The following is a 16709-nucleotide window of genomic DNA, read 5'->3' as shown; positions in this document are numbered from 1 at the left end:
ACTTTGGGAGGCCAAGGTGGGAGGATCACTGGAGCTCAGGAGTTCAAGACCACCCTTGGTAACATAGCAAAACCTCATCTCTAAACCTTTTTTTTAAGTAATAGCATTATTTAGAAGTGCCAAAAACACAAAAAGCCGCAGTGTATTTAAATCACACTACTACTGAGATAAAAATCTATCATGGCCAATTCAATACCGGTGGACCAGTATCATAGAAATAGGAATGCTTTTGTGGCTCAATATGCTTCCTTTATGCTGCTCCATCCCTCCAAATAGAGAAAAGAAACATACCAAATTCCCAACATAATAAATGAGAGGATTCCAACCTCTTTGGTCGTTTCAACCCAAATAAAATCAGTGAGACACAGATTATAAGGGGCTACCTTAGTAAATGCTTGTATGCCTGTTGCTGAACATAGAGTAAGCTCATAATGAGTATCTGTTGATAATGATGATGATGATGGTGAGGAGGAGGTGGAGGATGACAATGACATTGATTGTGATAATTATAGCATACTGTATCAACAGGTCCTCTATAATGCAAGTGGATTCTTAGCCAAAAACAGGGACACTCTTCCAACTGATATTGTGCTACTTTTGAGGTCATCCGACAACAGTGTAATTAGGCAACTAGTCAACCACCCTCTGACCAAAACAGGTAAGGCAATTTTCCTTGCCTGTACGTTTTCTCAAGCCCAATCAAATAGTTTCTATCTCTGTGCTTTTCACGAATTTAATCCTTAATTTTTCATGTGAGTTTGTTTTTGGCTCACTAAATATTAATTTGTTAATATCCTCTGCCCCAGATCATCTGAAGAAAATATAAAAATGAATATAAATAAGCTAGTTTTTCGTTAAAGGTAAGTGTTTGCAGCACTCACCATAGTAGTGCTATTCTAGCTACTCACTACAAGAGTATACTGACCTCCAGAGTTCAGAATTACCTGCGCAAATCAGGAGTGGGCAGCTTTTGGATGATTCTTTGAGGTTCCAAAAGTTTGGTGGGCTCTCTTATTGATTAAAACTGGGTGTGTCTTTGTTCCACCCAACCATAATACATCCTTGCATTTGCTGTAAGTAGAAAAAATATAGTTTGGGTTGTTTTTCTTTACTGGAGTTTAAAGTTGTTCTCTGCATTTCTTGTTTCATAATTTTATTGAAGTATAACTGAAATACAAGAAACAGCACATATTTAAACAGCAAAATTTGATGAGTTTTTGACATATATAAGCACCTGTAAAACTATCACCATGATTAATAGTGAACATACTTATCACTCACAAATGAGGTTTCTTCATGACCCTTTATAATCCTTTCCTCCACTCCTTCCTGTTCTATCACCATTTGTTGAAGAGATTGTTCTTTCCCCATTGAATTGCTTTGACACTCCTTGAAAACTCAGTTGACTAATGAATAGGTCTATTTCTGGACTCTTTATTGTGTGTCATTGATATTTATCTATCTTTAGGCTAATGCACACTTCTGACTAGTGTAACTTTCTATAAAGTCCTGAAATCAGGCAGTACAAGTTAGCCTGACTTTGTTCTTATTCAGGCTTGTTTAGGTAATTATAATTTGTTTGCTTTTCCATATACGTTTTAGAATGAGCTTCTCAATTTCTACCAAAAATCCTAGTTGGATTTTGATTGGAATGCACTGAAATTATAGATCAATAATGGGAGATTTGGTATCTTCCCAATATTAAATCTTCCAATCGGCACAGTCTAGCTCTCCATTTATTTAAATCTCCCTTACTTTCTTTCAGCAATATTTTGTAGTTTTCAGTGTACAAGTTTTGCACATCCTTTGTCAAATTATCTGCTAGTGTATCACATTTTTATGTGCTTATAAATGGTAATTTTTAACTGAAATTCTGGTTTTTGCCAGTATATGAAATCTAATTGATTTTTGTATATTGATTTTTTGCCCTGCAACCTTCCTAAGCTCATTTATCAGAGTAGCTTTTTTTGTTAATTCCAAAGGATTTTCTTCACAGATGATCATGTCATATTGGAAAAGAAAGGGTTTTGCCTGTTCTTTTCCAATATGTTTCCTTTTGACTTCTTTTTTCTTGGTTGTACTGGCTAGAATCACCAATGCAGTCTCCAGTGTTGAACACAGGATAGGTTGCAAGAGTAAACATTCTTGCCTTTTTCCTGATCTTGGCGAAAGAGTAGTTAGTCTTTTAGTCTTTCACCACGGAGTATAATGTTAACTGTAGATTTTTTCATAGATGCCCTTTATCAGGGGAGAAGTTACTTTACTTTTTTTTTTAATTCCTAATTTCCTGAGTGATTTTTGTTGTTGGTGGTGGTGGTTGTTGTTGTTGTTGTTGTTGTTGTTTGTTTTTAGTTTTTTGTTTTTTGTTTGGAGACAGAGTCTCACACTGTTGCCCAGGCTAGAGTGCAGTGGCACAATCTCGGCTCACTGCAACATCCACCTCCCAAGTTCAAGCGATTCCCCTACTCCAGCCCCCCAAGTAGCTAGGATTACAGGCACGCACCACCATGCCCAGCTAATTTTTGTATTTTTAGTAGAGATGGGGTTTCACCATGTTGGCCAAACTGGTATTGAGCCCCTGACCTCAGGTGATCCACCTGCCTCAGCCTCCCAAAGTGCTTGGATTACAGGTGTGAGCCACTGCACCTGGCCAATTTCCTGATTTTTCTTTTAGCAGGCATGCATACTGTATTTTGTTAAATGCTTTTTCCACATCTATTGAATAGATTACCCTTATATTTTGTTTTTTTTTAAATTGACAGCTAAAATTGTGTTTACTGTATACAAATGACATTTGGAAGTATATGTACATTATAGAATAATGAAATCCAGATAATTAACATATATATTACTGTATATAATTATTTGTGGTGAGAACACTTAAAATCTACTATCTTAGCAATTTTCAAGTATATAATACATTGCTATGAACTTATTTATCCTATCTAGCTGACACTTTCTATCCTTTGACCAACATCTCCCCAACCCACCTCCTCCCACTGCAACCACCCCAACTGCTAGTAACCGCTATTCCACTCTCTAGCTCTATGAAATCAATTTTTTTAGATTCCACAAATTCCATCCAGTATTTGTCTTTTTGTGACTGACTAATTTCACTTATAGTGTCCTTCAGGTTCAACCATGTTTAATAGTATTCGTGTGTGTGTGTGCATGTGTGTGTGTATGTGTGTGTAGACACCACATTTTCTTTATCCAATCATCCATTGATGGACAACTAGGTTGATCATATTTTGGCTATTATGAACAATGCTGCATCTGTTAGATGGTGAGTGACTGATTTTTTAATCATTCCTGGGAAAAACCTCAAATGGTCATGATGCATGGTACTTTTTATATATTGCTGAAATCAGTTTGCAAACATGTTTTAAGAATGTTTGCATCTATGTTTTTGAGGAATATTGCACTACAGTTTTCTTATGCTTTATTTTGTGATTTTGGAATCACAGTAATGCTGGCCTCATAGAATAAATTGAGTAGTATTGCCTTTCCTTCGATTTTCAGGAATAGTAGAATGAGTATTATTTCTTTCTAAGTTGCCTTGTGGAATTCACCAGTGAAGCCAACGGGGCCTGAAGGATGTTTTGTGAGATTTTCAACTACAAATTCAATTTGTTTAATAAACATAAAGCTGTTTGAGTTATCTAATTTTTGAGTGAGTTTTAGTAGATTGTGTCTTTTAAGAAATTTATTTCATCTACATAGTCAAATTTATTGACACTGTTGATTATAACATTTTCTTACTATCCTTTTAATATCTGTAGATCCTGAAGTTATGTCAGCTCTCTCATAAGTGACACTGGTAATTTGTGTCTTCTCTCATTTTATTCTTGATATATTTCCTAGACATGTATTAATTTTATTAATCTTCTCAAATGGTTTCATTGATTTTTTTTTATTGGTTTTGTTTCTATTTCATTCTCTTTTTCTTTCTCATTTATCTTTGTTGTTTTCTTTTTCTGCTCACTTTGTGTCTTATTTTGTTTCCTTTTTTTAATTTCTAAGGTAAAACTTAGATCATTGATTTAAGAAGACATTCTTCTGGTATCAGCACTTATATGGGTTATTTATAAGAGTTTATAAGGTTTCCAAATATGGTGAGATTTTCCAAATATTATTTATGGGCTTCTAATTTAACTTCATAGTGTTCAGAGAGCATACTTTGTATTATTTAATCCATTTAACTCCACCCGACCATAATACATCCTTGCATTTGCTGTTAGTTTTAAGAGATACGTTTTAAGACCCATAATATTATGTCTTATTTTATTTTCATTTGCACTTGAAAATACTGTTTATTCTGCTGGTTGTTGGATGAAATGTTCTGTAAATGTCAATTAGGTCTGCTTTATTGAGAGTATTGGTTACGTCTTCTGTATTCTTACTGTTTTTCTCTCTCCTGGTGCTATCAATTACTGAGAGAGGGATTTTTAGATATTTGACTATAGCTGTCGATTTGCCTCTCTTTTTTTTCAGTTTTTGCTCATGTATTCTTAAGCTATATTATTAGGTACATAAACATTTAAAATTGTTATGTCTTCTTGATGGATAGACTCCTTTGTTATTATGTAATGACCCTTTTCATCCTTGGCAGCATTGTTTGTTCTGAAATCTACTTTGCCTGATATTAATGTAGAGGCTCCAGCTTTCTTATGATTAGTGAGTGAATGGCATATCTTTTTCCGTACTCTTAATTTCAACTTATTTTTTTCTTTATATTCAAAGTAGGGTTTTTCTAAACAGCACATAGTTGGGTCTTTTTTTTTTTAATCCAGTCTGACAATCTCTGCCTTTCAATTGAGATGATTGGACGATTTACATTTAATGTGATTAATGATATGGTTGGATTTGACTCTTATCATCTTGCCACTTGTTTTCTATTGGTTATATCGGCTCTTTTCCCAGGCTTTACCTGAGTTCCCTCACTCCCTGCATTTCAGGCTGACACCTCTCCGGGCAGAAAGCTGGCACAATCAAAGGGCTCACCCCATTTGTCTTCCCTCTCTTAGGGATCAGCGTCCTTACACTGCTTGATGCACAATGTTTGAAACCTGTTTTCCATTTTGTATGTCTTTTTAGTTGTTTGGGGAAGGTTAATTTAGCCTGTTACTTTATCTGACCCAGAAGCAAAAGTCATTACTTTTGACTTTAACAATTGCCATCCCTTTCCATATACACCAACAGCATCTATGCATCTAACTCCATGTTTTTCACCCTATAAAATATGTAGCCAGGTTCTAAATACTATGTTGTGTTGCTTGGCTATCAGCAGAACAGTGTCTGGGTGGCCAGGGAGAAGAGAAAACTTAATAGTCAAGTATGTTTCAATAAACTCAGAACCTCAGAGATAGCAAAGACATATGGATTTTATATTCACCCAGATGTGCAAACATGTAATAATAATCATAGACAACTTTGTTATCTGTTATGTGCTAGGCACCGTGCTAAGCACCTTCGATTACTCCTAATGACAACACAATAAGGAGGTACTACTTTTTACAAATAAGACATTAAGGCTTGAAAGTGTTGAGCAGCTTTCCCAAGGTTTCCCAATGGAAAATGTTAGAATTAGAGTTATTCAGTTCTATATTATGCTGTCTTCAAGATTCTAAAATAACCATGGCCTTTAGTATATATGACTTCACATATGACCTATAGTTCAGCCATTTTTAGGGGAAAGTGCACCACAGTTCCTTGCAGCTCGCGTTTTTAGTTGGGTTTATCACAAGCTTGTTCGTTAGGTGAACCATAAAAACCAAAATGGACACATTTTCTGAAATTAAAGTCTATGCTAATTTTAGTTGCCATTGATCTACATAAATAAATTTAAGCAAAATTCCTGAAACTGCCATTCTAAAGATCATCTGTTGCTGTCTCTGTCCACTCTGCTGTAGTCAGTAAGTTTCACATTTGAAAAGTGAACAGGGCAGTGTGCAGGGCAAGCCTAGCATGGAAACTGTTGCACACACCCGTCTCAGCCCCTCCTCTAGAGTTCGGAGAGAGAGGAGGAGGCAGAGCAGATGCACTGCCAGGCACATCCTCAACATGATTCCTTCCTGCACCATCTTAGGCCAGCCTTTTGCAACCATAAAGAATGGGAAAGATTTGCCAAAAACATTCAGCCTCTATTTATCACCTAAAAGAAGGAGAGAGACAAGAAATGATCATTCTGAATTGGTACTGCATTTTGAAGATATTTTGCCCATTACTATTAGGATAATAAACTCTTGGATTGTGGGTTGGTTGGTTCCTTGTGCCTGGTGGGGGTGAGAAAGCTGTGAAAGTGAATTGCATTTCAGGGGCCTTCCATGTGCCAGACATATTATCGCATTTCATCAAAACTCTGTGAGGTAATCACCATTATTCCCATTTTATGGATTCTGGGTGCAGATCAGAGACTAAGTAAATGACCCAAAGGCAACACAGTTTAAGTACTGTACCTGAGATTCAAAGCCAAATCTTTCTGGCTTCTCGGGCCATAATTTTTTCACTGCTTTGGATTGTGTGCATTCGTGTAGTCCTTAGAATGAAGCACATATTTCTGAAAGTTAGACTGAAAAAGGCCATTGCCTCCAACCATAGTTGATTTGCTTATAACCACCTCATGCAAATTACTGATTCATATGATCTTTCAAGCCTGTTGTAAACCTTAGCCTATGTTAAAGAAAATCTCAGATGCCATTTATCACACAAAAAAATAAGAAGCAAACTGCTCCCTCAATCATAGTCATCTCAAGTCTTCTAGCAATTCAACGGAAACCCAACACTTACCTCTGCCTTTTCTGTTTTCCAAGCTCAAGGGTTTTTTTCTGAATTTAAAATTTGTTGTACATTTTTACATAATTTTTTTATTCCTGAGTTCCTCCATAAATAGTTAACCAAGCATGTGATTATGAATATTGCAGGATTAACAATGCTTATTTTAACATTTAAGTAAATGGGAAAACTCATCTAGACATTAAGGATTCTAAAAGGTATATTACATTTTTCTACATTCTCATAGGTAATCTGCCACATTCTAAAACTCAAAACGTTATAAACTATCAAATGAGGACTTCAGAAAAATTAATCAACCTGGCAAAGGTAAGAAAATGCTTTTTTCCTTGGCAGTGAGTCTAAGAATCTAACTGGTACGATGGCGATATTTGTATGCTTCTCAAAGTCAACAGTTTTTTCTTAGCTTTTCTCCCTTTGATCTTGCTTTTCTGTTTGAACAGATGTGTATGTTTTGTTCTTGTTACTGCTAGGGGCTAAAATAATCATGCATTTCTGATATATTAATATTTCCAACTCTTTTTTAGCTAGTTTTTGGGGGGAGTTTTTGTGTTTGTTTGTTTGTTTGTTTTTGAGACTGGGGTTTCACTCTGTTACCCAGACTGGAGTGCAGTGGCATGATCTCAGCTTACTGCAACCTCTGCCTCCTGGGCTCAAGTGATTCTCCTGCCTCAGCCTCCCGAGTAGCTGGGATTACAGGCACCCACCACACCCGGCTAATTTTTGTATTTTTAACAGAGACGGGATTTCACCATGTTGGCCAGGCTGGTCTCGAACTCCTGACCTCAAATGATCCGCCTGCCTTGGACTCCCAAAGTGCTGGGATTACAGGCGTGAGTTACCGTGCCCAACCCTTTTTTAGCTAGTTTTAAGTGTTACACTAAGACCAACTAAAAATGTACTAGTGAAGGTGAGAGATATTCACAGTCTACATAAGACCAATTAAAATTCCAATGAGACTGACAAACAATTACGTAAGGGAAGAATATCAACATTTTGCTGTTTTACATATTTGAATGCATAAATTAAGATAGCCCATGGTCTCTGTAGATAATAAAGTACAATAGATACCAAAGCATCACTGTTTTCCTCGGTCTCTTTAGGGCGACACTGGAGAAGCCACGCGTCATGCCAGAGAGACAACCAACATGAAAACACAAACAGTTGCATCATATTTTAGAGTAAGATATTAAACTGTGATGTATTGTGCTTAGGGGTGCTATTTAGTCTAAATGGGTTATAGATCAAAAGCCAGTAACACTAGCAGAAGAGAATATTGTATTCCATTTACTGTTGTTAGATACAGGATATGTTAGCATCTACCTTCAAAATCTGTGGATTGGTTTGTTTCTACATTCCACCCAGGAAATTATTGTATCCCAGGTCAATCTTTTTTTTTTTTTTTTTTTTTTTGAGACCGGATCTCACTCTTTTGCCCAGGCTGGTGTGCAATGGTGCAATCTCGGCTCACTGCAAGCTCCGCCTCCTGGGTTCACGCCATTCTCCTGCCTCAGCCTCCCAAGTAGCTGGAACTACAGGCGCCTGCCACCACACCCGGCTAATTTTTTGTATTTTTAGTAGAGACAAGGTTTCACCGTGTTAGCCAGGATGGTCTCGATCTCCTAACCTCGTGATCTGCCCGCCTTGGCCTCCCAAAGTGCTGGGATTACAGACCTAAGCCACCGTGCCTGGCCGTATCCCAGGTCAATCTTAATGAAAGTCTATACCTTGATTAAAATTTGTCCGTAGAACAGAATGCATTTCCACTAGAATAAAACCTAAACGGATTTTTACCTCAATGCTATGGTAACTACCAATTCTCCTTCCCCCTCCTGAATGATTTTAGAATAGACAGATAGGGCAAGGCTGAGCATCCATCTCCATTTCATATCACCCTTCTTGTATAGAGCTAAAAACCTCAAAAGGAAAATAGAGCCCGTGTAGGAATGGGGCGAGGAGAAGAGTCATCAGGAAGATGTGGTAACATGCTTAAGGGAGTGTGCTTAGCATAGGATCAAGGCGACCTTCCTTCCTTGGGCAATATAAGAGAAAAGAAAAAAGCAAGTACTTTTTTTTCTTCTGCGCTCTACATAACCCTTCCCTTATTATTGGTTCCAGTTCTTGTTTACCTATTCTGATAAAAACCTATTAACCATCCAATGAAAATGAAGAAAATACCACTAAAACTTGGAGTTATTACTTATATAATTTAATGTGGAGGAGATGGAGGAAATTAGATTAAATTTAAGTGTTCAGTGAATATATCCAGCTCTCTAGCAGAAACGTAAAATTCTTTTAAAAATATATGAATATCTTTACTAAATATTTTTAAGTCCTAAGCTCATAGAAGATAGTGTATACTTAATCATCTTTGAGTAGTGCCTAGTACATTTATATGCTTAATACCTGACGTTTGCTGCAGATACATTTCATTTTACATCAGAAATGCAGCTCAGGTGAATCACTGAATGTATTTACAGCCAGGTTTCCTATTTTTAAGTGAGTTACCCAAGGCCATTATCATACCACTGTTGTTGGCATCAAACGCTGTATGTATGTTTAAACCAAGTTAGTTCATGAAATCTTTTTAATCTTCAGGCTGAAGTGAGAAATGATAGAAGATAATTCTACACAACATGAAGTGTGTTTTTAAAGCTATTTTTCATTCTGCAGAGAAGACTGGACACAGTGTAACACTATGCTTTTTCCCTCAGAAAAACCAGCACCTAAGTTGCAGGAAGCTCCTGCTCAGAGTATCACCCCTGTACCACCAGTACCTGGCAGATGTTTGCATGAGTAAAGGAATGATGACTTACAGATAAATGTAATGAAAAAGGCTCCAAAGTGACAGGCCCAGCTGTTTGAAAAGGTCACATCTGAGCCTCAGTGCCCAAAAGGAAGCCATGCAACTTCAGAGCTTTGTCGGTTGCCAGTTTCAGCATTTGTTTTGCACTGGCTTTGTGACTGTAGGCTCTTATATTTCCAGCACTAATTGAGATCCAGCCATCAATTGCTATTTGTGTCCATACTTACCTCGCCAATAAATGTGATCCTGGTCTTTGAGATTCTCGTTTTCTGGGATTCCACTTTTAGTTGATTATCCTAATATGTTATACTTACTTGTCTAGTAATTGGCTACTGTTTTAATAAGGTATTGGTATAGAACATAGTTTCATATCTATGTGAATTTTTAAAATTCTCCAAAAATAAATAAGAAAATGATCAAATTAGAACTGATGAAAACATTTAATTGGATATAACTTTGCTTATATCTACTTCCTACATATTAAAGGCTATTAACTTTTCTGTCCTTATTTTAAACTAAGAGATGATCCTAACAGGGATTAAGGTGTTCCCTTTTTTTTTATTGTATTTTAAGTTCAGGGGTATGTGCAGTTTGGTTACATAGGTGAAGTTGTGTCATGGAGGTTTGTTAAACAGATTATTTCATCACGCAGGTATTAAGCCCAGTACCCATTAGTTGTTTTTCCTGATCCTCTCCCTCCTCCCACCCTTTATCCTCCAGTAAGCTCCAATGTGTGTTGTAAAGTATTCCCTTTTTTACCTTCCATAAAGAGAGAGTTGGACAAGGAAATTAATATATAAGCAGGATTAACCAGATTGTGTAATATTATAATTTGGCAAGTTAGCCTAAGAGTATATAATTGCTTACAAACTACATCAAAAATAATTTTATCTGTTAATTATAGTTGCCTTAATGGTTTATAAGCAAACTTTTAATAGCTAAATTTCTAGTTATTGCCTCTACATTTTTGTAAGTAAATCTGTATTTTTAGAACTATACTATAAATAAAACGTTCATTAAAACAGATTTTCCTCCATTTGCTGTGACTAGTGGGAGCATTTATAACATTCATTTTTTTGAATGTTATTCTTGTAGTAAAAAGAAAGGCCTACAAGCTCATACGTTTTTGTATGCTACATTGGGAAATTTATTTTTGTTGTGTATCATAGTATTCCCTGATGGATTTGTTGTCTAAAATGGTGGTGGGCCAACCTCATTTCGTCCGTTGCATCAAACCAAATAATGAGCGTCAGGCAAGAAAATATGACAAAGAGAAAGTTCTGCTGCAGCTCCGGTACACAGGAATTCTGGAAACAGCAAGAATTCGAAGGCTAGGATTCTCCCATCGGATACTTTTTACTAATTTTATAAAGCGGTATGTGGATTTATTTTTCAGTTTCTATTGTGCAGTTTATATAAAAATTATTTAGAAGAATTATAAGAAACATAATATGAAAAAATATTTAGAGGTCTAGGAGGGAGGCATTTTGTTCATGCAAATGATTATGTGTTGAAAAAAGAAGATAGCTATTAACTGAGGCTGAAAGACTCTGGACAGATGGGTGGTACTATGTGGTATAGGCAGCATGATCCAGAGGCCTGACCTTCTTTCTGTACTGAGGAGTTGGAGAATCTGGGTTTTCACCCTAGCTCAGCCACTTGCTATGTGACTGTGGGCCCATACCACTGATTCTCAGCTGGGAGAGATTTTTGCCCCTCAAAAGACACTTGACAATGTCTGGAGACATTTCTGGTTGTCACATCCTGTGTGGTGGAGGGGCGTGGGGGGCTGCTACTGACCTCTAGTGGGTAGAGGCCTGGGAATGCTGTTAACAGGCATTCTACAATTTACAGGATAGCCTCCCCACAACAAAGAATTATCCAGCCCCAAATCTCAACAGTGCTGAGGCTGAGAAACCCTGGCCTGTAACCCTAACCTCACTTTACTCACCTACCAAATCTGCTATAACTACCTGATAGGATCCTTATAATGATCAAATGAGATACTGTCTCTAACGGTGATTTGGAAGATGAAACACTTAGGCTTATTTGTCAATTTAAAAAGCTAACATGAACTTTTTTAAAAAGAATCAATTGGTATGAGGAATTTTTTTTTTTTTTTTTTTTTTTTTGAGACGGAGTCTAGCTCTGTGGCCCAGGCTGGAGTGCAGTGGTACAATCTCAGCTCATTGCAAGCTCTGCTTCCCGGGTTCACACCATTCTCCTGCCTCAGCCTCCCGAGTTGCTGGGACTACAGGCACCCGCCACCACACCCAGCTAAGTTTTTTTGTATTTTTAGTAGAGACGGGGTTTCACCGTGTTAGCCAGGATGGTCTCGAACTCCTGACCTCGTGATCCGCCCGTCTTGGCCTCCCAAAGTGCTAGGATTACAGGTGTGAACCACCGTGCCCAGCCAAGGAGTTCCTTTTAATATTTGAGATTAACATAAAATAAATTGAGCTATATAATAAATATATTTTATTGAGTAATACATAGGTAGTAATATAAAGTTTCAATATCTTATATATTTAATATTTTAAAGCCCATATTTTTTATTTTTTTGGTTCTATAATTTCTATTGGTCATTAAACATAATGAAATTTCAATTTTTAAAGATGAAGTCTATTAAAATTTTCAGGTGAAACCCAGAGGAAGTCCCATTTATAACATTCTTCACCCTTTTTCAAAGCATATAAATTACTATTAAGAAAAAAACGCAACCTTGTTTTGTGATTGTACACCAAACTTGATTTCTAAGTTTCCTCCCCTCCTCCCAAAAATTGTATGCATTTTATCAGCCATTCTTTTATTTGGAATAATCAAGACTCTTTCTAAATGTGATGAGAATTCTGATTATTTCTGCTAACTTTTATACATTCAGCAAATTTGTGGTAGTTCTTGATTTTGTTTTTCTTTAGAGACCTGGGATTATTTATTTGGAATGCTTTGAAATCAAGAAAACTCTACTACCTTTCTCATGATGGAGATCAACATTACATAAACATAGTGACTTTCGTATTGGCCAATCCTCATGGTAGTTTAAGACAAACTAAAACCTCAAGTTTAGAGTCCAGAAATCTAGTTAGCAGCTAATCATTGACTCTACTTCCTACAGATCAGACCCAATTTTATAACCAAAACTAAGAAATAAAAAAATGGAATTCTTTATTGGCTAATAGGTAAATTCTCCATCCTGCTCATCAAAGCAGATAAACTGAAAATACTAGATACAAAGGAGTTTCAAATTTCAAATTAAAATTAAAATTTGACCTTATTATCATGCACTTCATGTTTTAGAAAAAAAGATCTTTAACTTGTTTAAATAGTAATATAGATATTATGAGTGTAATATTAATATAAGTACTCTTAAATTTCAGTGATTTTTTTAATTTATAAGACACCATGCTAAGCACTGTGGGAGGTACTAAATTTTAGAACTGACTTGATCTTCAAGAATGGACAGTCCAGTTAGAATTACCACAGCCATAGACATGGAAAGTTAACAGGCAATGTGAAGTAGTAACTGCCAAGTCCAAGAGAATGATATACCCAGTGTAAAAGTTCAAGGAAAGAAGAGCATCTCCAGGAGGGCTGATGAGAGAGGATATCAAGAAGAGGTGTTCAGCTAATGCAGAAGGATCATTTGAGGCCAGGAGTTTGAGACCAGCTTGGGCAATGTAGCAAGACCCCATCTCTAAGAAAAAAAAAAAACAGAAAACCTTTTTTAGTCACCTGGGTGTGGTGGCTCATGCCTGTAGTCTTAGCTACTCAGGAGTCTGAGGCAGGAGGATCACTTGAGCCCAGGAGTTCAAGGTTATAGGAGGCTTGATCATACCACTGCACTCCAGCCTGGGTGACAGAGCAAGACCCTATCTCAAAAAAAAATGAAAGATAAAAAATAAGAAGGACTCAGACTAGTACTTGAAGGTGGGTACGGCTTGTGGAGAAAACAGGAGTTTTCTTGGTGTACAGGTTGGTGTGCCAAAAGCTAGCAGGACTTGGGTTGGATTGGGTTGGTAGAGTGGGGATTGCATTGGTGAAGTGACAGAAGATAATATGAAAAAACAGTTGGGTTAAAATTATGAAGAGAAAGTCTTGAATACCAGCCTAATCTTATAGCTTGAAAAATAACCATAGTTTTACAATATAGAACATAATCAGAATAAAACCTATTTTCTTAATGATATTGTAGTCCAAATGTCAGAAATGAGAATAAATTCTTAAATATATTTATAATTATTGTGCTGTTACAGAATAGCAAATTACTACACAATAAATAAAGAGAAGGGGATAAAACTAAGTGTATAGAGAACATGTGAATAGCTATTCTGAATATAGGAAGTTCCAGAAATAAAAGGCTAAACCTTTTCTGCATCACTACTTTGGAAGTTGTCATCCAAATTGGCATAGACTCTCAGGAAGGCAGAACAATTTTCAGAGGTTCTGTGGGGGTGTAAATAGAACTGCTAACCCTCTGCATAGGATGCAAAATTCCCCAGACCCTTTGTTCTGTTGTAGGTAAATTCTTCTGTTCTATAAGAAAGAAACAGTCTTAAGGAAAAATATACAACATGAATTTTGCACAAGACACTGAGTTTTTACTGCAGCTATTTCAAAGGAACCCTTACACTAACAAGCCAGCCACTTAACTTGGCTCCATTTTCCCACTAAGCACCTGTACATAATGGTTTGGCTACCAGAGCTCTAATACAACCAGAACTTACTGAAGGCAGTAGTATGGTGGAGTAGATAAGTACCATGCTTTGAAGTCAGCAAAACCGGGTTTGAATCCCAACTCTGCCACTTACTCAGTCTGTGATCTTATTCAAAGTTACTTGAGTTCTATAAGCTTCAAGCTTCAATGTCCCTTAGCTGCAAATAGGGATGATAATAACAATATCTACTTTATATATGTGTTTATAAGTATTAGGAGAAATAATATATATGGATTTTGTTGATAGAACCAGGTGTCATCAGTACATATTAGCTGTAATTATTTTTATTATTATTTTTGTTTCAGTCTCAAGCTCCCAAAATTACCTGTGACCAATAGTGGCCTAGGGGATGCCCTCCATAAGCACATGTGGCTTACCTAAGTATTTATTTCCACAAGTCCCAGCAACAGTACATCATACATTCAGCAAACATTTAGTTGAGGGACCCACTGTGTTCCAGTCCTTGAACTAAAAATCTTAATTAAAAGATTAAAAGTCCAAAGATTAATGGATGAGCCCCTGACATTAAGAAACTCACAGACCCATTATGTAAACAGGACTTTAAAAATCTGCGTTATCATACAATGTAAAGTCAGCTGCAGGCAGCAAGGGTGGGGGTATCCTGTGCTTCTGAAGCACCTAGAAGGGTTCCTGGCAAATAAATAGTAGGTGCTCAAATATTTTTCAGATTAATGAAAGAGGACTGGGTATTTTTAATGAAAGTATAAACAAGATACTCTGAGAGCATAAAGGAAGTATGGTTTAGATTGTGTTAGAAATTCTGATAAAGCAGAGAATAATAAAAGTAATACATAAAACACACCAAAAATATTTTTACTTACAACATCAATGTAAGTTTGCTTTTTAACCTTTTGATAAAGGCTTAATTTTTTTCTTTGAGTGCACATCTATTAATCATAGTTTATTGCCTCTTTCTTGCATAAACTATCTGTAATCTCTCATTTATGATTTCCAGTTAACATTTCTTAGAGTGAAGCAAGTTATTAAAGATACTTGTGAAACAGTCACAGGACTGAATATTTCTTGATTCTTATGATTTTCCTCAATGCTTTGTAATTGCTTCATCCATGTTTAATTTCATGGTTTTTTTACAAGACTTCTTTATAAAGTCTTACCAAAGCATTTGATTCAGTTTTGTAGAAACAATCCGTGGCTTTCCTCACTTAGATTTCAATCTGATATTTATTTGAATAACATCACACCAAATACAACTGGCATAAACAGGTTTGGGAGCAAACACAGCTCATCCAGTGAGAGCAAACACACACGGGCACACTAGCGATAACTGCCAGTCTTGAGCCTTAAGTGTGCAGCGGACCCCAGTTGGTGTGTTTCACACAAGAAAAGACAATTTCAGTTACTCCAGTTAATCTGTTAATTGAAGACACATCGAAGAGAGTTTTTAGAATATTGAAAAAGTAGGTCTTCCTTAAGGAAACTAGGAGTGAGATGAAAGGACGCGCAAGCATAATGAGTAACACATACAAAGGCATAGAAGCATGAGCAAACATGGCCCTCCGGCACAATTTTAAGTAACTTTCATAACTAGAGCTCGGAATGCCATGGAAAATAGCAAAGAGGAGACTGGAAAGGCAGACAGGGATATAGGGCAGAAGGGAGCTTGCATGCTAGTCATCATATGTGGCAAACAACTTAAAGCCAATGCTTTTTGGCAGGTGTAACCTTTCCCTCTCCTACATTCCCACTGCTCCCAGGCTCGTATATTTATGGTATCTGCCTAGACTTCGAAAGCACCTGACTTTGCCATCCCAGCTTAGAACTTGGGGCATCCGTAGAGACTTTCCGAGTCAGGAAAGGACATGATCAGATTTTCATTTAAAAAAAGATAATTCATGCAGAGCTGTGGACAGTGGCTGGGGCAGGGCAGGGGAGGGACAGTGGAGGTAACTGGTTGGGAGGCAATTGCAAAAGTCTAGGTGAGAAGGGACGAGGTATTTAATTAAGGTAATGGCAGTAGGCATAGCGAGAAACAAATGGATTCCAGAGAGACTTTAAGCTTGTTAGATCCATAGAGTGAAGAATAGGGAAGAGTAGGCTGGCACACAGATTTCTAGCTCAAGTACCTTTTAAAAAGTGGTGATATCATTCACAGAGACAGGAAATGGCAGAGGAAGGAAAAACTGATGAATATTGCTGAGTTTAAAGTGTCTGTGCAATAACCAGGTGGGCATGTAGAGTAGGAAGTCATAAGTAATGTGTTTAGAGTTGATATCAACAGTTAGGGTTGATGGTGTAGATTTAGGAATCACCACATACAGGAATAATTGGAGCCAAGCATATAGATGAGATGCCTGTGGACAGCTCAGAAAAAAAAAATGGAACACTGTAGAACACTAGTGTTTAAGGAACAAGTC

General features: G+C 36.8%; 1 protein-coding gene across 10 annotated transcripts in view; it reads left to right on the top strand.

Moving 5' to 3' along the window:
• Positions 1-16709, top strand: part of MYO3A (myosin IIIA) — a 262251-nt gene that overhangs the window by 201661 nt on the left and 43881 nt on the right. For all 10 annotated transcript variants that reach the window (XR_004177076.1, XM_031652455.1, XM_031652451.1 and 7 more), the window contains 4 exons: positions 529-658; positions 7022-7101; positions 7896-7973; positions 10768-10973. Coding sequence is in view for 9 of the 10 variants with exons in the window: in XM_031652455.1 (XP_031508315.1) it covers positions 529-658; positions 7022-7101; positions 7896-7973; positions 10768-10973 (494 nt within the window). In the remaining variant the exon portion in view is untranslated. The remainder of the gene's footprint in view (positions 1-528; positions 659-7021; positions 7102-7895; positions 7974-10767; positions 10974-16709) is intronic.

This window comes from Papio anubis, chromosome 11 (genome assembly GCF_008728515.1).
Source record: "Papio anubis isolate 15944 chromosome 11, Panubis1.0, whole genome shotgun sequence".
NCBI lineage: Eukaryota > Metazoa > Chordata > Mammalia > Primates > Cercopithecidae > Papio > Papio anubis.
Note: the sequence above shows the minus strand (reverse complement) of the source record. Positions and strands in the feature narration are given on the sequence as shown.